General features: G+C 48.4%; 2 protein-coding genes across 10 annotated transcripts in view; one reads left to right on the top strand and one right to left on the bottom strand.

The window, feature by feature from the left end:
- Nucleotides 1–14,431: 14,431 nt before the first annotated feature.
- Nucleotides 14,432–16,439, bottom strand: TBCC (tubulin folding cofactor C). Its single transcript, XM_055135276.1, has one exon. The coding sequence runs from the start codon at nucleotides 16,389–16,391 to the stop codon at nucleotides 15,387–15,389; it is 1,005 nt and encodes a 334-aa protein (XP_054991251.1). The 5' UTR covers nucleotides 16,392–16,439; the 3' UTR covers nucleotides 14,432–15,386.
- A 175-nt stretch (nucleotides 16,440–16,614) lies between these two features.
- The window catches only part of BICRAL (BICRA like chromatin remodeling complex associated protein), a 130,106-nt gene continuing 124,949 nt past the window's right edge, over nucleotides 16,615–21,771 (top strand). For 4 of the 9 annotated variants that reach the window (XM_055136639.1, XM_055136635.1, XM_055136643.1 and 1 more), the window contains exon 1: nucleotides 17,494–20,789. The gene's annotated coding sequence lies outside the window, so the exon portion shown is untranslated. Of the gene's footprint in view, nucleotides 16,685–17,493; nucleotides 20,790–21,771 lie in introns of those variants that run through there. The other 5 variants (XM_055136636.1, XM_055136638.1, XM_055136641.1 and 2 more) reach the window with 5 other exon arrangements.

The following is a 21,771-nucleotide window of genomic DNA, read 5'->3' on the forward strand; positions in this document are numbered from 1 at the left end:
GCGTTTGCCTTGCATGCAGCCGACCCAGGTTCGATTCCCAGCATCCCATATGGTCCCCTGAGCACCGACAGGAGTAATTCCTGAGTGCAGAGCCAGGAGTAACTCCTGTGCATCGCCGGGTGTGACCCAAAAAGAAAAAAAAAGCCATCAAAATATTGTATTATCATGTAACACTAACCACACAAAATTGAATCTTGCTGGGCTTCCACGTGATTAAGAAAATTAAAACTAAGGCATTTTTGCACTAATAATAAATCTTGAACAGAACTTCAGCATTAGAACTTAGAAATAAATTGCTCCTTTCTCTTATTCTTACGGATCTAAGATTCTGGAGTGGTACTTTATAATTATAAAAGACTCTTGTAATACTGTACTCATTATATTTAATATAGCTGAAGTTTAATAAACTCTGATTGCTTGACTAATGTGCAAGTATATTGCTTTTTCAGAGTTCATCCTAATGAAATTATATGGTCATTACACATTTAGTGCAATTTGCCCTGATTGCAATGAACATTATCATAGATTTGCATAATAAAAACAAATGATTTTAATCAATGTTTTAAATGCAACCATATTGTAGTGGGATTGCTTGGAGCACATAGACTAGAGACTAGAGACCAGCGTGGGACAATGAACTTTGTATGACCTGCACTGGGGGCTTGGGAGAGTCCTGTGCAGAGGGCCTCTTGAAAGAGGGGCCTTGAAGGTAAAACCTACCAGCAAGATAAGCAGGACACATCCTGCACGTACATACTTCTCGTGCTCTAAGTAACCTTGGGAATAATTTGACTTGGTATTTTTAATGAGAACATCTTGAGACAAACACAAAATATGTCTAACTCATGAGAGCATCCTTTGACTTGGCTACGTGCCTGGGCCAAGGTATGTAAATAATATAAAACTGCTTGCTTGAGAATATATGGGGCCTTCAGCCTCGATAGCTGCTGGTCAACACATCATCTCTGAGTCGGTGGTCTTCATGCCGGAGCTGGACTCCGGCAGCTGGCGCCCCCAACAGGGACCCCCGAGACCCCCGGGGAAGATTTGAAGAAAAAAGAAGTGAGCGCACGGTAAGTGAGCGCGCGGGGGGAAAAAAAAGAAAAAAAAAAAAGAAGTAAGCGCTCGGTAAAGTGGGCGCGGAGAAAAAAAAAAGAAAGTGAGCGCTCGGTAAAGTGGGCGCAGAAAAAAAAAAAAAGAAGTAAGCGCTCGGTGCGCGGAGAAAAAAAAAAAGAGGAAAGAATGGGGCAAGCTTCAAGCAGCAGTCTTTTTATTCAAGTATTGAGAGCGTCCATGGAGGCGCGGGGAGCTACTGTCGGGCAGGGACAGTTAACCAGATTTATAAAATTTGTAAGGGAAATATGCCCTTGGTTCCCAGAAGACGGGACTATTAATATTGAGACCTGGAAAAAGGTCGGAGATCGGATTAGAGATCACTACAGGGCTAATGGCCCAGAGAAAACGCCAGTGGATGCGTTTAGTCTTTGGATTTTAGTAAGAGATTGTTTAGTAACTGATAGTGAAGCAGAAAAGTGGAGGCTATTATGCCGTGACGGATCTCGTAGTGGCCTTCGGAGAATAAAATCTGACCCTCAGATTGACAAAAACTTGGAGCAGAATGCTACTGCAGAACTTCATATTTATGACACCTCTGAGCAAGGATGTGAGGAGAGTAATAAACCTGTAATCCAGAAACTTTACCCTGCTTTACCTGATGAATTAAGTGAGGAAGATTGGCAACAGATTAGTGAACAAGCTGAAATTTATAATAGAGAAATTATAGGGGCAGCTCAGACTATTCCACTGCTGACGCAGCTTAGAAGTGAAATTCAGAACATTGCTAATGCAGTAAGAAAAATGCAAGAGCCCCTGCAAGGGAATCCTGATTTTGAGAGAGCTTTTTTGCTCTCTAGATTACCAGCAACCCCATTGTCAGGGGGATAAGACCAAAGATAATGTGGACATCTGTAGGGCAGGTTCAGGAATTTCAGTGTGAATGTGGTGAGTGGGTGCGCACCCGTGTGAAAGAAGGACCGGTCCGAGCGAGTGCAGGAGTGTGCTTAGTACGTGTGCCTTTAGTGTGTGTGTATTTGTCTCATTATCTTTCTCTTAGTTCTGCTTATTATCAGCAGAGAAGGCAGGAAAATGCAAGATCATGTGGTTAAGTGTTTAATAATATCAGGAAATAAAAGTATATCACTAAGGTAGCCTATCCCCAAATCTGATAAGATACTAGTTCCCTGCCTCAAAACTAGTCTTGACCAAGAAAGAAAAATGCTAGCATCTGACCACCTTAGGTTTCAACAATTTTGGAAAGGTTTTGCCGGCTTATATAAACAAAAGCGCTTTCTAGACCCATTTTTAACAGACAGGGAACTGGCTGGTCAGGCGGGGAAACGGGGAGCGATGTTCCCAATCGGCCGACAGGGCTTAACTTTGCCCTGGGGACTGCTCCTTCCTTTCTCCGTCTGTCCGTTTTCTCCCTGCCATTTCTGAAAGGTCAGATCGAAAGATCAACTGCAGACGTGTGCACATGTACGTGTGGTGTTTTTAGTGAACTAATTGTCTGTCTGTCTGTCTGTCTATCTGTCTGTGGAACACTCGAGTGTTAGAGCTAGTTTGAAGTCAGTAATTCTTAGACCTGGGCAGACAAAAATCAAGAGAGATCAGAGTGATATGAAGCCCAGCAATTTAAAAGATCTAGGTATCTTTGGAACTTGTTAGATCAGGTTAAACAAAGATTTCTAATTAGAATGTGGCGCCTACAACAAAATTGAAATTTTTAGTCTAAATTTCTTATTGGAAGAACATTAATAGTTATTAACAGTTGAAATTCTTTTGAATTCCAGTATCTGTACTATCTAGAAAAAGCTACAGAACTAGAGCCAGAAAACTAAAAAGTGAAATAAGAATTCAGAGAGTGCAAGGCTTTATCTTACAAGCCTCAGTAATGAGGAATTTAGCTGTTTTTCAAGCAACAGAGGTACAGAAACCCTCAAAATAAACAAAGTTTACTTCTGTTTCCATAAACATTTGACAGTCCAAATGTTTTTTTTTCTATGCTATTATCAAAGTTTGGTAAAAAAAAAATATATATATATATATATATATATATATCCATAGGGCTCTTTCTGTGTTTGAAAGCATGTTTGTATTGTAGAATTGTTAAAATTAGAAAGCTCATGATTTGAACTAAAGTACAAAAACTATCAAAATTAAGTCAAAGAAGTTTTTACCGTGTTTCACAAAAATTGATGGTCCAAAAGTTTTATGCTATTATACCAATGTATATATTTATATCTGCACTGGGTTAGAATTATTTGACCTAGAGAATCTTGTGAGTTGAAATAATTGTGATCTATGAAAACAGGTTCAAAGAATAATGCTTCAATTTAAAATATTATTTTCTAGAGTTGCAAAATTGGTCGAAAAACTTATTGTACCTGTGTTTTATTTGATCTCTGAGACTTCTGGTAACTAAAATTTTTAAAGCTACTTAGCTCAGGATTATAAGGGGTTAATCTCAGTTGTCACTTTGGGAGTTTTTAAAGATTTTCCCTGGATCCCCCCCCCCCCCCCCCCCCCCCCCCCCGCATTCCCAGCTCAGCAAGCTCTGCCTCAGTCAGACTGGATATGCAGACCCTCCCTAATCTCAACAGTGAATTCTATTCTAATCACACTTTTGCTCAGCAGATAAGACTTGCTAATTTAGTTTGTTAACTTCTAGGTATTTGGCTATTGCAACTTTGTAAATGAGAAAGGGCTTGGGAAACAACTGATCCTTATATTTGCATTAAAATCTGATGAACACACAAAAAAAGAAATGGTGGGAAACCTCCTTGTAGGAGGAAAGGTCTCTGCTTATATTTTAACAGATGACAGACCTACTAATCCATTCTGGATCCTGCTACGGCCTCATCTGGAGTAAAATCCATCCTCCTGGCTCAGTCTCCAGACCACCTGAGACTCCAACACTCCAAACTTCAGCCTAGAGCAGATCTCAGCTGGAAAATCTAAAGAAGACTCTGCAAAACAGAACCCAAATGGGGAAGCACAGGCTGAATTGGCCTGAGGACTTAGTCTGGGATTTACGGTACCAACCTAATCCTGAACTTCAGAGAATTTGTACACCAGTGTAGAATCCTTACTGTTTCATGGTAATCTATGAGTGTTTTAATCTTAAAAATTGTTCCTAGAAATCAGAATTCTAAAGATGTCTCCAGGTTAATATATGTTGTAAGAACTTTAGTTGTGAGAATCTTTAAAACTTTTTGAAAATCTATAAGAACCGATATAATGTTTGTGACTGCAGAGTAGTTTTGCCATGTTAAATAAGATGATTGTCAACTTGTGTCCAAACTTGTGAGATCATGTTGTACCAATTTCAGTAAGTTTAAACTTGTGGGATGACTATAGATGTATGTTTTAAGTCAGAAAGATAATGTATGGAGATATCATCAGTGAAAAGTAGAAAAGCAAAGTGTAATTGTTTTTGAAATGGAAAAATTACAGGATGTAATGGATGTCACACATGAGCCTTCCTTTGGCCATTTAAAATATGTTCATATTGCAGTTGACACCTTTTCAGGCTATGTCTGGGCAGCACCCCTGCCTGGGGAAAATGTAACACAAGTACAAAAATTTTTATTTCAATGTTTTTCTGTTATGGGCTATCCAAGCATTTAAAAACTGATAATGCTCCTGCTTATACATCTACAGCCATGAAAAAATTCTGTGCTACTTTTTCTATCCAACATAGTTTTGGAATTCCATATAATCCTCAAGGACAAGGCATAGTAGAACGTGCTAACCGTACTATTAAACAGTATCTTTATAAAATAAAAAAGGGGGGAATAGGAATACTGAATAAATCCCCTCAAACTATTATATCTCATATACTCTTTATAATTAACTTCTTAATTTATTCGGATGATCAATCCACTGCTGCTCAACGCCTATGGCAAGTACATAAAACAAAACAAACACATCCTTTAGTTTTATGGAAGGATGTAATCACTGGAACTTGGAAGGGCCCCAATCCCGTTCTTATGTGGGGAAGAGGGTATGCTTGTGTTTTTCCAACAGATGCTGACTCTCCTATCTGGATCCCAGAACGACTCATTCGACATGCCGAGGGAATTTCTCCATTTGCAACACCGCTTGGGAAGTTTGTGACTGGGCACCATTTGATGACAGGTGTGAACCTGTAAACCTGGTTGGAGGAATATGGACTGGAAATAATAAGACTTTTCAAACATCCCTCTGGAAGCTTGTTGCATGTATGTCTCCTGTGACATTAGGACGTGCTGGTATCACCTCAGATGTAGAAGGACAGTATGACAGTACCAATATAACTGTTCAAGCTTGTGTGCCCGAGCCGTATGCCTTGATTATAGGAAATCTTACTGTTAGTATTTTAGATTCAGTATACAATGTATCCTGTTTTAACTGTACCTTGACTAACTGTATTAGAGGAATTTCTCCTCACTCTACTATGTTAATTGTTAAACAACCCTCCTTTGTGTTATTACCTGTTAATCTGTCTGTTCCCTGGTATTCTGAGAAAGGAGCTATGCTTTTTGCATCTACTTTACAAGAATTAACTCGATCTAAACGCTTTTTAGGTATGGTGATTACAGGAGTAGTGGCTTTGGTTACTATGATAGCTAGCACCACAGCGGCTTCCGTGGCTTTAGTGTCAGGCGTGCAAACTGCTGAATATGTGAATGATTTAGCTAGAAATGTTTCGCTTGCTTTTACCACCCAAGAAGATTGGGATTCTAAAGTGGAGCAACGTCTGAATGCTCTTTATGACACTGTCAATATACTAGGTGATGAACTTTTGCAACTAGAGACTCATACAAAATTAAGGTGCCATTATCAGTTTCCTTCAATTTGTATTACTTCTACAATTTATAATGACACTCTTTTTCCATGGCACAAGATAAAAAAATCATCTATATGGTATTTGGCATGATACTAATACTTCCTTAGATCTACTTTCCTTGCATCAAATGATAAAAAGTATTCAAGATGCCCCATCCTTAGATGAAACATTTATCCAAGAAGCTCAGGCGTTTGTACAAGCGCTTAAACAATGATTTCCCCCATTTTCTCATTGGCTGTATTCTCTTATCGGTATTGCTTCTACTGTTTTGATCTTGATTGTATTAATCGCTGTTAGTTGTGTTTGTCTCCGGGTGCTTCTAACTATGGCCAAAACTTCAGCAAAAAGAATTCGGAAACTGCAATTAGAAAATGAGGCGCGTTCCTTATAAAATAAAAAAGGGGGGACTGTAGTGGGATTGCTTGGAGCACATAGACTAGAGACTAGAGACCAGCGTGGGACAATGAACTTTGTATGACCTGCACTGGGGGCTTGGGAGAGTCCTGTGCAGAGGGCCTCTTGAAAGAGGGGCCTTGAAGGTAAAACCTACCAGCAAGATAAGCAGGACACATCCTGCACGTACATACTTCTCGTGCTCTAAGTAACCTTGGGAATAATTTGACTTGGTATTTTTAATGAGAACATCTTGAGACAAACACAAAATATGTCTAACTCATGAGAGCATCCTTTGACTTGGCTACGTGCCTGGGCCAAGGTATGTAAATAATATAAAACTGCTTGCTTGAGAATAAACGGGGCCTTCAGCCTCGATAGCTGCTGGTCAACACATCATCTCTGAGTCGGTGGTCTTCATGCCGGAGCTGGACTCCGGCACCATATGATTTTAATATAGAACTAGTTGATTTTATATTCGTTTTTCTTCTTTTTTGGGGGGATCTTGTTTGATTGAATGCTGGTTTTATGGCCATGTCCAGCTAGGTTCTGAGATTACTCTCAGCTCTGTGCTCGGGGAGCCATGTTGAACTATTTCTCCAACTTTTTGTTTTGTTTTGTTGGTTAAAAAAAATTGAGGGGAGGGGCTTGAGAGACAGCACAGCGGGTAGAGCGTTTGCCTTGCACTCGACCAACCCAGGTTCGAATCCCAGCATCCCATATGGTCCCCTGAGCACTGCCAGGAGTAATTCCTGAGTGCAGAGTCAGGAGTAACTCCTGTGCATCGCCGGGTGTGACCCAAAAATTAAAATAAAAAAATTGAGGGGAGGTGGTGAGGAGTGACGGTACAGGGGTAGGGCCTTTGCCTTGCATGCAGCCAACTGGATTCAATCTGCAACATCCTATATGGCCCCTGAGCACTGCCAGGAGTAATTACTAGCACAGAACCAAGAGTAACCCCTGAACATCAACGGATGTGACCCTAAAAGAAAAAAATATAACGGGGGTATGGGCAGAGAGAAAATACATTTGCCTTACATGCAGCAAAACGGGGTTTAATCCCTGGCGTTTCACATGACCGCCTGAGCGCAGAGAGTAGGGCACTTGCCTTGCGTGCTGCCCACTCAGGTTCAGTCCCCAGCAGAGCATATCCGCCACCCCCCCCCCCCGCCCAGTTCCCACCAGGAGTGATTCCTGAGCTCAGAACAGGAGTCAGCCCTGAGCACCTCCAGGTGTGAACCCCCCCCCATAAAAAAAAAAAAAACAACCACGGGGGCCCCAAGGGAGAATTCACTGGACTGAGCACATGTTTTTCATGCAGACAGCCCGGGTTCCACCCCCCACACTGCCAGGGGTGATCCCCCCCAACCTCACAGCCAGGAACAGTCCCTGAGCACTGCTGGGTGTGGTCCCTGAACAAACAAACAAACAAATTGAGAAAAATCAATGACAGGCTGAGAGATGACTCAGTAGCTAAAGCATAGCCCTTGGGAGTGTGAGATGAGGCTCAACCCTTAGCGCCCCCTGCAGGCAGCTCTGCTCTCTGATTTCTGTCTGCACTGCAGCCAGTGTGTGCCAGCAGCCCCCAGAGGGGATGCCCACAGTCTGGTGGGCAACCCCTGCTGAGCCTTACAACTGAATATGTGTGCCACCCTGTGTCATCACAATCAAGAGAGGGACGAGCAGGCCAGGAGACGTGAGGTCCCGAGTTTGATCCCTGCCACCACCTGGCCCCCACAGGACTTCCTGGATGTCGCCTGGAGGCATGATCCTGGTGGCCCTCAGCACCATGGGGCACAAGAAGCATCACATCGCAGGGATCAACATTTAACTGTCCAGCCCGGTTGGACGAATGCTGCTGGGAGTGACCCCCGGGAATCCCTGGGCACTATCTGGGGGCCTCCCCCCGCACCCCGGGCCAGGAAAGTACCAGGGGAAGAAAGAAATCAATCACACTAAGTTTAGGGAAACTTAAACATTAGATCTGACTTTCTGGAAGCAAGCTTTGAGAGAACAGACGGAGGATCAAGGTCTGGTGAGGACGGGGCTGCTGGAGTCTGAAAACCTGCCTGTGTTTTCTGTGAGTTTCTGTTTTTTAGGCCTTTTCGCCTTGGCGGTTGTTGCTCTGGATGCGATGACTGGAGTGCATGCATGTCTGCTCATTAGTCACGCCTCAGGTGGTACTGTGCCGACTCTCTCCCACAGTGCTCCTGGGTCGTGCACTCCTTTGGCTGCGCTGCCCACACACATTTCAGTCACAGCGTGTGCTGGGGCATCACTGCCGGGCTCACGCAGGTGCTTGCCAAGGGTTGAACTTCCTGGCCATGGTATTTGCATATTTTATTCTTCTTGTTGTTCTTTGTTTATTCTTTTGCAAGCAGCCGTGAGTTCTGGAGGATGGCCGATGAGGAGACGGCTGCTTCTCCCAGAAGGGAGCCTAACATGAGTCCCCATAACCATGCCACCGGACTCTGCACCAGGCTATTTTCACTTGGGGCGCCCCAGAGGGGGGCGGATGAAAGCCCGCCCCAAAGGACCCAGCCCCAGCAGCCGACCTCCACAACCCAACTGCCACCACGCTCCAGGCCACTTTCCACATGCTCTGGCTGAGCCTCACGCATGAGTGAACATATTCCTGGACCGCGCGGCCCGCAGGGAAATACACACACACACACACACACACACACACACACATATGTATATATGCCTCTCGGAGAGCCCCGCAAGCTACCGAGAGTATCCTGCCCTGCATGGCAGAGCCTGGCAAGCTCCCTGTGGCGTATTCGACATGCCAAATACAGTAACAATAACAGGTCTCATTCCCCTGGCCCTGAAAGAGCCTCCAATCATTGGGAAAGACAAGTAAGGAGAGGCTGCTAAAATCTCAGGGCTGGGACGAATGGAGACGTTACTGGTGCCCAATCGAGTAAATTGATGAACAATGGAATGACAGAGATACAGTGATACAGTGATTCTTTTTGGAGAAGGGGCTCACCCCCTGGCGATGCTCAGGGCTTACCCCGGGCTCCGCCCTGAGGAATTGCTCCTGGTGATGCTTGGGAGACCACTGGGGATTGAATCAAGGTCCACCACGTGCAAGGCAAGCGCCCTACCCAATGTACCATCTCCCCGGCCCTATTTGCATATCTTCTTAATTTTGATGCCCACCAAGGGCCATTTCCCCATGTGGTGCTCACACACACCAATCGGGCTGTGGTGTGGCCAGAAATTACTGTGGCATCAGCTGCCAAGATTGTTCTTGACACATGCAGTGGCACAGGGGATTTAACTCATGACCATACATGAGTAAAGGTAGATGAACTGTTCTTCCAGGCCCATCCTGTTTGGGGCAGAGTCCTCTCCAGTGGTATTCAGGCCAACAAACCATTTTGACTGGCTGTGCTGGGCTGAGGGTTCAGGAATCCTGGGGACCATGGCCCCTGGAAGTGCTCCAGGGGCCATGAGGTGACAGGGATCAAACTTGATACTGCAAGTCTTATGCACACCAGACATGCATTCCGATCTGGATGCCATCTCCTGGTCCTGTTGCTGCTTTGAAAACTCCTGAATTTACCTGCCAGGTCATTTAGTCCTCCACTCCCTACTCCAGCAGCCTTCCTCCCTGACTTTACCTGCCTGGTTCTAATAATCATTGAGAGCCCCAGGCCTACCGTATTCACCTATGGTTGCGGCCTCTATGGGGTCGTAGACCTGAATGTGGGGCCATGAAAAATTTTGTCTTATGGGGGCAGAGAGAGAGTACAACAGGTAAGGAATTGCCTTGCATGTGGCTGACCCACCCAGGTTTAATATGAGTGGGCCCCTGGGCACTGCCAGGAGTGACCCCTGAGCATCTTGCCAAGAATAAGCCAGAGCACAGCTGGGTGTGGCTCCAGAATCAAAACATCATCTTGGGGGGCTGGAGCGATAGCACAGCGGGTAGGGCGTTTGCCTTGCATGCGGCCGACCCGGGTTCGAATCCCAGCATCCCATATGGTCCCCTGAGCACCGCCAGCAGTAATTCCTGTGTTGAACCAGGAGTAACCCCTGTGCATCGCCGGGTGAGACGCAAAAAAAAAAATCATCTTAAATTTATGATTTAGTATGAGTCAGTGTTTGGTCATATACATATAAACCTGGGTCTTGTAAACATTTCTCTAATAAGAAGGGGTTGTGAGTGGAAAAAGCTTAAGCCCCAGCCTTGGGGCTGGAAAGATCATCCAGTGGGGAGGGCGCTTGCCTTGCATGCAGCCAACCTGGGTTTGATCCTTGGCATCCCACATGGTCCCCCAAGGCCCACCAGAAGTGATTCCCAAGTGCAGAGTCAGAAATAGCTCCTGAGTACTGCTGGGTGTGGCCCAACCCAAGAAAAGTCCCAGCCTAAGGAATAGTAATCACATGAAAAGAAAGGAACTTAGACGGAAAGAGGCAACGTGGAGATGCTAAGAAGACGTAAAGCTTGAGGGGGTCAAAGAGATAGTACAGAGCCAGGAGCAAAGCCTGAACATCACCAAGTATGGCCCCCAACCCCACCCCCTACATAAAAAGAGAAGAAAATATAGAATTTGAAAGTCTGTGAACCCCCTAAGGGTGGACACTGGGGTTTGGATGAGGAACTGTCCCCACAGGTAAGAGCTGAGCTCTGCCGGGGCTGGAGCAATTGCACAGCAGGCAGAGCACTCGCCTTGCACACGGCCAGCCCAGATCCAATCCCCAGCAGCAGGGAGTGATCCTGAGCACAAAGCCAAGAGTGACTCCTGAGCACCTCTCTGGTGTGGCCTCCAAACAAAAACAATGACAACAGAATAGCGTTGAGCTCTGGGATTGTGTGTGGGACTGTAGGGTTTAAGGTGCTTGCCTGTGTGTGACTGACCCGGGCTGACCCCTGGCACCATTAGGAGTGAACCCATACACAGAACTTGGAGTAGCCTCCAAGCACCAACAAACGGGGTCCAACCTCTCCCCGCCCCAAAAGTTGAAGCTCTGAAAAGAGGGAATACTAAGAAGCTAACAGCAAAACTTGGGGTGTCGCTCATGTTTACGGCCTGGAGATCAACAAAATTCCCTAAGACAGAAAAGGAGCTTCAGAGTGGCGCATATGCTGCCTGAGCCCATGTGCTGCTTGCGCCCACATGGCCGAGCACATGTGTCGCCCGAGCACATGTGTCGCCTGCATCTCCCCCCTTGAGATGTGTACTTTTATGCTTTCATACTTTTGTGTCTAAAGCTCAGTTATGTGTAGGGGCTTCCTCCACCCTTGGAGAAGCCCGCGTTCTCTCTTGAGCACGTTATTTTCACTATTCTCTCTCCCACTTATCCCTTCCTCCTTCCCTCAGAAACCTCTAAATAAAATCTACTTACTTCAAAAAAAAAAAAAAAAAAAAGGAGCTTCAGAGTGTGAGAGGGTAGAGTAAGCCCTGAGGGTGAGAGAATAACTTCAAAGAAAAAGTAGAGAGGACTGGAGTGATGATACAGCGGGTAGGGCATTTGCCTTGCACACAGCCAACCCATGTTCAATCCCCAGCATCCCGTATGGTCTCCCAAGCACCATCATGAGTAACTCCTGAGTGCAAGGGCCAGGAGTAAGCCTTGAGCATCACCGGGTGAGACCCTCCCCCTAAAAAAGAAAAAGTAGAGAGCTGCAGCCAGAAAGAAAAGAGGTGGCAGTGGGGGGCAGGGGCAGCCAAAACCGAGATAGTACAGGGGTTAAGACTCTTGCCGTGCACACAGTCATCCAGGTTTATTTCCCAGCACCACATACCATCCCCCAGCACTGCCAGGAGTGAGCCCTGAGTACAGCCAGGTGTCCCCATCCCCCAAAAAATAGTTGGAGGGAAAGATAGGGAGTTACTAGGTTTGGTGAATAGTTTCTGACACCATCAAAGGACAGTTCCTGCTGCTCTGTATTCCTTATTTCCAGCAGTAAAATCACTACCGAGTGGTAGGGAGATACGTCACCCCATGACTCTGCCATTTGCTGCAGTGTTGGGATGGAACCCAGTGCTTCAGACATGAGAGATGAGCACTCTGGCCCCGAGCTGCACCAACAGCCAACACAGCTGCTGCTCTCCTCTTGTTACGTGTCTGGCAACAACCAGCAGTGCTCAAGGGTCCTGTAGTGCTGGGGAGCAAATCCAAGCCTCCTACATGCAACAGTTGTGCTCCAACCCTTTGTGCTCTACCTGGCCTGCCACAGCTACTTTTTTTTGAGAGAGTTTTTCTTTATTTTTTTGGTCACTGTCACTGTCATCCCATTGCTCATCGATTTGCTCAAGCGGGCACCAGTAATGTCTCCATTGTGAGACTTGTTGTTACTAATTTCGGCGTATCGAATACGCCACGGGTAGCTTGCCAGGCTCTGCCATGCAGGCGGGATACTCTAGGTAGCTTGCCGGGCTCTCCGAGAGGGACGGAGGAATCAAACCTGGATCGGCCATGTGCGAGGCAAACACCCTACCCTCTGTGCTATCACTCCAGCCCCTTTATTTTTATATATATGGTTTTTTTTATTTGTAAAGTTGTTCACAATAATTACATTCAATATTCCAACACCAATCCCAACACCATTACACCATCCCATCATTATTCTGAATTTTCAGAATATTGGTGCCACCACCCTCCAAACCTGCCCCCAAAGAATGTACTAGTTATTTTGTATAGCACTGTAGCACTGTCGTCCTTTTGTTCATCGATTTGCTTGAGCAGGCACCAGTAACGTCTCATTGTGAGACTTGTTACTGTTTTTCGGCATATTGAATACATGCTCTGCCACGCAGGGCAGGAGACTCTCGGTAGCTTGCTGGGCTCTCAGAGAGGGACAGAGGAACCCAACCTGGGTTGGCCGTGTGCAAGGCAAACGCCCTACCCGCTGTGCTTTCACTCCAGTCCTGCTATAAATAAGCCACTAAAAATTATCCAAAATAGCTTCCTTAGAGGAAAGTGTGTGGAGATTGTTTTATCTCACCCGGGAGCCATTAAGCCTAGTGACACACTGGGTGGAGAAGCTTGGGATCTGGTGTTTTGAAAGAGGAAGGAAAGACCAAGGGAATGACAGGAGCAAGATCCATCAGAGGGGATCTTGGGAGGGGAGGGAGGGCAGGAGAGGAGAGATCTCTAGAAGATGGGATCGTGTAAGGAAGAGGACTAGTGGAATTCTGAGGGATGTTAGGGGTGCAAATTGCAACGCCTATTAACTTTTTGTTGGGTAAGGTTGGCATTTCCAGACATGAAATTGTGAGCTTGAACCAAGCGGATGCTCAACGGGCTGAGTGAGTGCTTTGCATCCTATGCCAACATGCGATGAGTAGCCTGGATCCAAATACCAAAATTAGGGGCTGAAGATACAGTATAGGGGTTAAAATTTTTTATTTTGTGGGGGTGGACGTTTAAATCACACCTGGCAGTGCTCAGGGTTTACTCCTAGCTCTGTGCTTGGGAATTACCTCTCTCAAGTGTTCAGGGTGCTAGGCTGAACCCTGGGCAGCTATGTGCAAGGCGAGTGTCCTACCTGCACTGTCTCTCCAGTCTTGCGGGTAGAAATTTTAAAGAGTTTTATTATTTCATGACACCTCTTTATAACCAGGATTATTTCTTCCAAGCATCTTCATTTCCCTTCTGTGGATTTTATAAATTGTGAAACTGATGAGCATTTATTTTCAAGTCAGCCAACAGTTGAGAGGAAAACCCTGACTTAAGATTGGAGTTTGGGGTCCAGAGAAAAACATGTTAAGGCCTTGCACGCCTTGAGTCAGGGTTAGGCCCCTGACTCCTGGCGCTACACACGGGCTGGCTGCTGACCCTGAAGACAACAGGGTGTGCTCCCTCAAAAATTTAAATGAGCAGATTTCAACAAACTTCTCGACTTTAATGGCTGTTTATGCGGTACTAACTTCAACTTTCACAGGCAGAACGGAGTGGGTACAGATGTCACACTGGTTAATTGCATGCCCAGTGTGGCAATGTCACTTTGTCATGACAAGTGTCTCAGCAGATTCCCTCCACCGCTCAGACAACTGATCCACAAGATTCTATTACAGTCATTGGAACAGGAGAGTAATGGGCTCTGGTCAGGGAAACCAGACTGCCCTGTAAACAGCCGTCCTTAGTGGTCCCTGGGTAAGATGTGTAAGTACTGCACCTGTAAACACCAGAAACCTTGCAACAATTTTTATTTAACAGTTTCGAGCCGGAACAATAGTATAGTGGGGGGTATGGTGTTTGCCTTGCACGCAGCCAATCCGGGTTCAATCCTTGGCACCCCATCTGGTCCCCCGTGAAACTCCTTGAGCAGAACCTGGAATACCTTAAGACATAAGGGTGTGGCCCTCAAATAAACAAAAAATAAGAGCTTTCGGTTCAACACCTGCCCTTCCCCTCCCCCCCCGCCCAAACCTTCTCTTCCCGTTCAGCAGTTGGAAGCCACAGATCTGGCCAGAGTGGCATCAACAGACGCTGAGGGGAAACTTAAGGCAGCCGGGTTTGGTGGGGAGCTCAGATTGGTTTGGGGGCGGGAATAGAAAAGCGCCAGAGGTTTCCCACGTGGCCTGAAGCCACAGCAGGCGCGGTAGTGGCCCGTAGGCAGCAGCAGTGGGAATGGAATAGACCAGGGCACCCAAGAGTCTTCCCCAGCAAAAACCTTTCTTCTGCTTAAGGTTAGCATCTAGAAGGCCCTCCCCCACCTTACACAGGTTCAGCCCACTCCCTCACCTCCGCATCCCATTGGTCGCCCCGCAGCCTATCAGAGAGCACAAGGGACCAAGAGATTCAATTAGGCAGCCCCTCCCTCTTCACGCTCCTAGTACCAATTTCACTCCCCGGAGGCCAAAAGTCATCGAGCCTCCGTTAGGTGTGGCGGGGTGTGCGTCTCCGTCGGGGGCCGGTTCCCCCCTATTTTAAATAGCAGAATTCACACGGTGAAAGCTCCTACTGGAGCTCAGCGAAGCAGCTTTCACCGCATCAGCCCTAGCATTCAAATAACAAAAAACGGGGCCCCGCCCTCTGATCTTAAAATATTGACGCAGAGTGTGAGGACAGTCATGTAAACCCTGGCGTCCCCCAGGAGGGCATGGGGGTCTGGAAGGAGTGCAGGACAGTGACAGCGGCGGGTCTAGTCCCACTGGCGCACGCGCTCCTCTTCGGGGAGAATACTCCAGTTCGGGGACGCTTCGTCTCGGGCCAGCCAGTTGAAGTCGTCCACGTCGTTCCAGTGATTTTTGCTCCTATCTAAGCCAGAGGCCTCAAAGTCCTTGTCCATGCCGGGGTAGCTCCAGGTGAACGGGGCGAACTGGATGCCGCTGCAGTCCTCCACGATGGCCCTGCTGGTGACGTGCAGGAAGACCCGCGTGTCTCTGGTGGTGTGCACGCGGAGCTGCTGGCAGGCCACGGCCAGCACGCAGTCGCTGCAGTCCTCCAGGAACACGGAGGTGGAGACGGGCCCGCAGAGCACCGTGCAGCCGCGGGCACGGGCCAGGCGCAGCGTGTTGGGATTGCCGCGCAGCCTGACAGTGCAGTCGCTCAGCTCGCTCAGGAGGATGTCGCTCTGGCGCAGTTCCTCCGCTCCCTTCTCCAGGACCCGGGACTCCAAACCGGAGAAGCCGCAGGGCTCGGCGGCGCCGTCCCCGGGCGCGGCGCGGTGCGGGGAGGCCGGGCGGCCGGCGGCCCGGGGCGCCGAGGGGGCCGCGGGGGCCGCGGGGGTCTCCTTCCTCCGGCTCTTGAACGCGAACCGCTGCTTGGGCTGCACTTCCCGGCGCCGCTCCGCCAACGCCGCCTGCAGCCTCGCCACCGCTTCCTGGCCCTGCCGCAGGTCGTAGGAGGCCAAGAACAAGACCGAGTCGTTGACGAGCTTCTGGAAGCCTTGGAGCCGGGCGGCCGCCGCCTCCAGCCGCTCGGCCGACCCCTCGCCCTGCAGCAGCTCCTCCACGGCCGCGCGCTCGCGGGCGAAGGCGGCCGCGAAGTAGTCCCGCTTCTCCCCCTCCACCTCCTGGTCCTGCCGGTGCTGCCTTCGCCTCTCCGCCTCCTGCCGCCGCTCCTCGTCGCGCCGCTGCATCCGCTCGGGCAGCGCGCCCGCCTCCCCGTCCCGCGCCGCGGCGGCAGGGCCGGCCGCAGCATCCATCTTGGCCCGCGGCTTCCTCTGCCCGCGTCTTCCTTCCTCCGGGCGCGCCCTCCCACAGGCCTCCCACCAACGCGCCCAGTGGTTGGCCGCCTGTGATGACGTCAGGGCGCAGGCCGGGTTCCCTCGCCCATTGGCTCCACGGAGCCCTGCGGGGCGGGGCCTCGGGGCGGGGCCGGCAGAGCCGAGGGGTGGGGAGACAAAGGTCCTAGTGGATGGGTGGGGAGGGAGGCAGGCGGGGGAAGCTTTTTTTTTTTTCCTCTTAAAGGGGCAGGACTTATATCCGGGATTGTGGGGTGAGTTGCAGCAGCGGCAGCTGCACATGTGGGTTTGTTTATAAGAACAAGGTTAGAAACTCGCAGGCCATCCCCTCCCCCCCAGCTCCTCCCTACTACCCCCTTACAGGCCGGAGATACGCTCCTGGGGGGGGAAATGTGTGCGTGCGGTGGGTGAGGGGACAGGTAGTGGTGAGAAAGATGGAGGGGGGGTTTGAATATTGCACCGCCCGGCCCGCGCCGGAGGAAGCGGCAGCTGGAACAGCTGGCTAGGGAGCAGTTTGCATGCCTCTGGGTTTTTTTTTTTCCTTTTCTTTCCATCACATCTTCCCCCAACCCACTCCTGCCGCCCCCAAACCTTCATCCTACCCGCCCCCTCCTCCCCATCCCTGCTGTTGGGTGTGTGGCCTGGGGGCTCCCGAGTCCCCGCCGGCAGTGATGGGGGCGGGAGTCTGGCGAGGGGTATTTGGGATGGGAGAATCTGGGCTCCGCGCTGCAGTGGCGTTGGGGGCGGTTGGGGTGGGGGGGAACCTTGGGGAATCTAAAAACGGATTACTATTTTTTTGGCCTAATGCTGCAGTCAGAGGGGTGGGGGCGGGGGAGGGTGAGAGTCCACACCCCCTTCCTCTTCCTCCCACACCCTTCCCCACTTCGCGGCCCCTCCCATCACCGCTGGGCACCGCTGGCCGCTCAGGGGTGAGACCCCAGCCGGGGGCTCTGCGCTCTCGGAGGGCCGTCGGGCTTTAGGAAGGCGCGGGGGTGGCTGGAGGGGGGGGAAACTGTACATTATTTCTGGAGGTGGTGGGAGGGATTTGTCACCGGAAGTGAAAGAGCCGAGCCTTAAAGTCGGGAGCAGCCCGAGGTGTGAGCGGGCAGCGCAGACTGCGCAGTCACTGGCCAGCCGCGGGCAGCGGGCAGCGGGCGCGGGGAGGAGCGGCTGGCCGGCGCGCGGCTGCCTCTTGGCGCGGTGCGACCCCGCGGAGCGCCCGGGCCGCTCCCCGCTCCTTCCAGTCTGGATTTCACCCGTTTCTCTGCTCGCCTTCCCAGCCTCCACCGTTTTTAACCGGGGTATTTAACCGCCTAGGAAACTGTCACTTGAAATGTCACTGCTAGACCTGCATTTTGATGCAGAGAAAGATGGGAGGAGACGAGAGAATTAAGTCGGCTCCAGTTTTCCACACCCTCCCTACTCTCCTCCTTTTCCTTCTCATTTAAAGAAAAAAAAAAACATACTTTTTTTTTTTTCTGCTGAAAATCAGCACAGGCCTCAGCATTTGGCAATTCTTCACGTGGGGAGCGGGGGTTTTACTGTTGAATGTGTTTGTGTCGCGCCCGCGCGCACCCGACAGAAATGGGGATGCTGAAAAATTCCTGTGCGTCAACTTGCAGAATACGTCATTTTCATTCGCTCTGTTCCGGGGGCAAGATAGATGAGGCTTGGGGGTTCTTGTTTGTTTGCTTTTAAGGTCGTTTCACAAAATCATGGGTCAGAAGCTGACGAATGAGATAGAACTGGTTATCTTGTCCAAGTCACGGGAAAAGTGTTGCTGCTGCTTTATTTCATGAAGTGTTGATTTCAGTTTAGAGGCTTATTTTGCCAGAGGGAGAAGCCTGATCTTCCCTTAAAATTAACAGCAATTGAACTTGCCCTGGACAAATTTAGATAGTCATTTGTATCTTGTACCAGTAAGGTTTCATGTACCTGGGGATTGCAGCTGGAATAAAGCAGCATTTTGTTATTAGCGGTAATGAATATTTCTGGGGGTGGATGTTAGTGTGTATTCCAGTCGGAAGTGCATTAGAATGTCTTACACCCTTTTAAGAATTTCATTTCTGCCCATTGGCAGGTTTTGGAGTAGAGTCCAGCTGACTGCAAATCTCTGAACAGTTTAGTTGACCTGGTCAAATTTTAACAAGAAAGAAGCAGTAGAGGGTAAAATGGGTAGTTTGCTGCAGGGTTGGGGGCTTTTGTCAAAGACTGAGTGGAAATGACAGGGCTTGGAAGTGTGGTGATCTGGATTTGCTTGATGGGACCGTTCTTGCTAGCCTCAGCCAAGCTAAGGCAGGTGAGCCAGACATGCATGTGAGGTTGTTCTGTATTTCCATCTTCTTTCTGGTGTTTGAGAGCAGACCTTTTAGTGTGCACCCTTGAAACGGATCCTGCTCCTTAGAGGTAAGTGCCTGTTCTGATGGACACAGAGGATGATGCACTGATACAAAAATATGGCGAAAGCCAAGAGTTTAGACTACATCAGAGGTATCTTAGAAGGCTAGAGAGAGAGTTCAGCGGGCTGGAGCACTTGCCATCTGGGTTCAATCCCCTAGCACAGCCATGTGTGGCCCCCAAAACAAGCAAAAAGCTATCTTAGAGCAAGAAGTGGATGACCTCCATTAGGACCCCCAAGATATTCCAAGGGGTCACACTTAGGTAAAACTTACATGCTGGGGGTCAGGGCATGAGACTAAGGGCTAGCTGGTAGGATAGTGAGGGCCTCGGAAGGAAACAAGGTCTGAGGGACCATGGTTTAAAAAATACTGAGAAATGGTATATAGAGAATTTGTGAATCCAAGTATCATTTATTGCTATTATTATTATTACTATTTGTTTTGTTTTGGGGCCACACCTGGCAGTGCTCATGACTTACTTTCTCTTGGGTCTGCACTCAGGAATCCCTTCTAACAGAGCTAAGGGACCATAGATGGTGCCAGGGATTGAATCTGCATCTGCCATGTACAAGGCAAACCACCCTACTTGCTGTACTGTCTCTGTGGCCTCATATCACTTTATTTTAAAAATTATTCTCATTTAGTTTTTATAGGGGCCATACCCAGTGGTTGTCAGGGGTCCCAGCAGGCCCAGGACCCACCACGGCTATACTTGGTGATACTCGAAGGCCCCTGTGGTGCCAGGAATCGAACTCTGGGCCTTAAACTTGCTAGTCATGTGCTACCACTTGGTTGTCTCTCTCACCCTGAGTACTGCTCACATTTAGATGTCCTGAGAAGAATTGTATGGTACTACATACATCAAAAATTCCTTTATGAAAAATTAGATTTGTTTTGATACCTTTTTGGGGGGCTACACCCACCTGTGCGCAGGGCTTCCTCCCAACTCTACTCAAGGGATCACTCCAGGCAGGACTCGGGGTACTATATTGAGTGCCAGGGATCAAACCTGGGGTCTGCTGCATGCAAGGCATGTGCTTTAACCTCCTGCTCTGTCTCTCGGCCCAGATTTGCTATGATTCTATTAGACTGATTTATTTATTGTTTTAGGGTCCTATCCAGTGGTGCTCAGGGGTTATTCCTGGCTCTGTGCTCGGGGATCAGTCCTGGCAGGGCTCAGGGAACCATGTGACCTCACCACTCTACAGTCTCTTTAGCCTCTTCATCAAACATGTTTTACAGAAAATCCCAAACAGTATCTTATTTCATATTTTCATTATATAAATCATTTCAGTGTTGGAAAAGATTATGTTTGTCCTTTTCAGTGACATTGATATCCCACATTCCATGAAAGGACAAATATTTTCTTAACAGGTTTCCAGTCCATAGTCACATTTTTCTGATTACCCCATTGGTTATTTGAATAAGAATTTAAACAAACAGAGCATGTTAAATAGAAAGTGTGGCTAGTTATGTGTCACTAATCACTTTTTAATCCTCTCATTCTCTTCTCCTCCATTATTTTATTAGGGAAAAAAAAAACCTGATTGATCAGTCATTTCCAAGTCTGGATTTTGCTGGTTACAGTTCTGTTCTGTGTTTGTAAATTTTAAATATTTGTCCTATTAATTTGATTTGGCGTGTGGGTGTTGCGGACACATCCTGCAGTGCTCAGGGCTTACTTCCAGCTCTGTGCTCTGTGATCACTCTTGGTGATACTTGGGGAGTCACACGTGATGCCAGGGATCAAGACGGGGTCTGCTGCATAGAGAGCAAGCACCTTAACCTTTGCACTGTCTCTCCCTCCAGCCTCTCATTTGATATTTTTGTGTCATGAATTGACAGGATTCGTGTAGTGGTTTGCCAGAGGAAATCGGTAGCCAAGAAGCAGAAGCATTTAAGAAAAACAGAAGACTTTGGGTGGATTTCGACAGCCCGGAATAGGCCTGTGCCATTCTTGGTAATTGTCAGGGACTCTGCAGAGAGAGATGCCAGCACACTTTGGCAAAGAACTAGGCCCAGTTTCTAGTGACTCCACACCAAAGGGAGAATTCCCTGTGTGTCTCCCCGCTATTCGGGAAACGAGGGGCTTCAAAGCAGACCTGAGAGATCCCTGACTTGCCGTGATTCCAGGCGCTAGACGGAATTTTCGACCTTGGCAGCTGGGTTTTTGGGTACAAAGACAGTGAACACTGACATTTGTGATGAAAGTACTTGCTGCCCTGAAGAATGTTCCAGATTGGTCTTGGAAGCAGATCAGGAGCAGGTCCTTCCCCTCCCGTGGCTTTCTCCTCCCTTTCACTGGCCTCTATTTCTCTGAAATTGTTTTCATTGTTGTACACTTAATGCCTGGCACAGATATTCATTTTAGGTTTGATCTAACTTTCTCTCTCTCTCTCTCTCTCTCTCTCCTTTCTCTCTCCTTTCTCTTCTTTCTTTCTTCCCTCCCTCCCTCCCTCGCTCCCTTCTCTTCCCTTTCTTTCCTTTCTAAAGCTCTTTCTTCCCTTCCCTTCCCCTCTTCTTCCTTCCTTCCACACCCACTAGTATCAGGGTTTCCTCCTGGCTCTGTACTTTGGGGTCACTCCTGTTTATTTTTTGTTTTTTCTTTTTGGGTCACACCAGCAATGCTCAGGGGTTACTCCTGGCTCTGCACTCAGGAATTACTCCTGGAGGTGCTGGGGGACCATATGGGATGCCAGGGATCGAACCCGGGTCAGCCGCGTACAAGGCAAACAGCCTACCTGCTGGCCCCGGTTACTGCTGTTTGGCTCAGTATAATATGGGGAATTGAACCCAGCCAACAGTGTGCAAAGATGGGCCTACTGTACTGCCTCTCCAGCCCCTCAGATTGTGGTTTGCTCTCTTCTGTGCTATCTCTCGCCTAGGCCTTCCAGGTGCAAGGCATCTGCTCCACCCCTAAGCCATAGCCTATGGTGCACCTT

This window comes from Sorex araneus, chromosome 4 (genome assembly GCF_027595985.1).
Source record: "Sorex araneus isolate mSorAra2 chromosome 4, mSorAra2.pri, whole genome shotgun sequence".
In the NCBI taxonomy this organism is placed as follows: domain Eukaryota; kingdom Metazoa; phylum Chordata; class Mammalia; order Eulipotyphla; family Soricidae; genus Sorex; species Sorex araneus.

Bases quoted from the DNA above. Each gene is read 5' to 3' on its own strand.
- TBCC (XM_055135276.1), bottom strand. From the start codon at position 16,391: ATGGATGCTGCGGCCGGCCCTGCCGCCGCGGCGCGGGACGGGGAGGCG.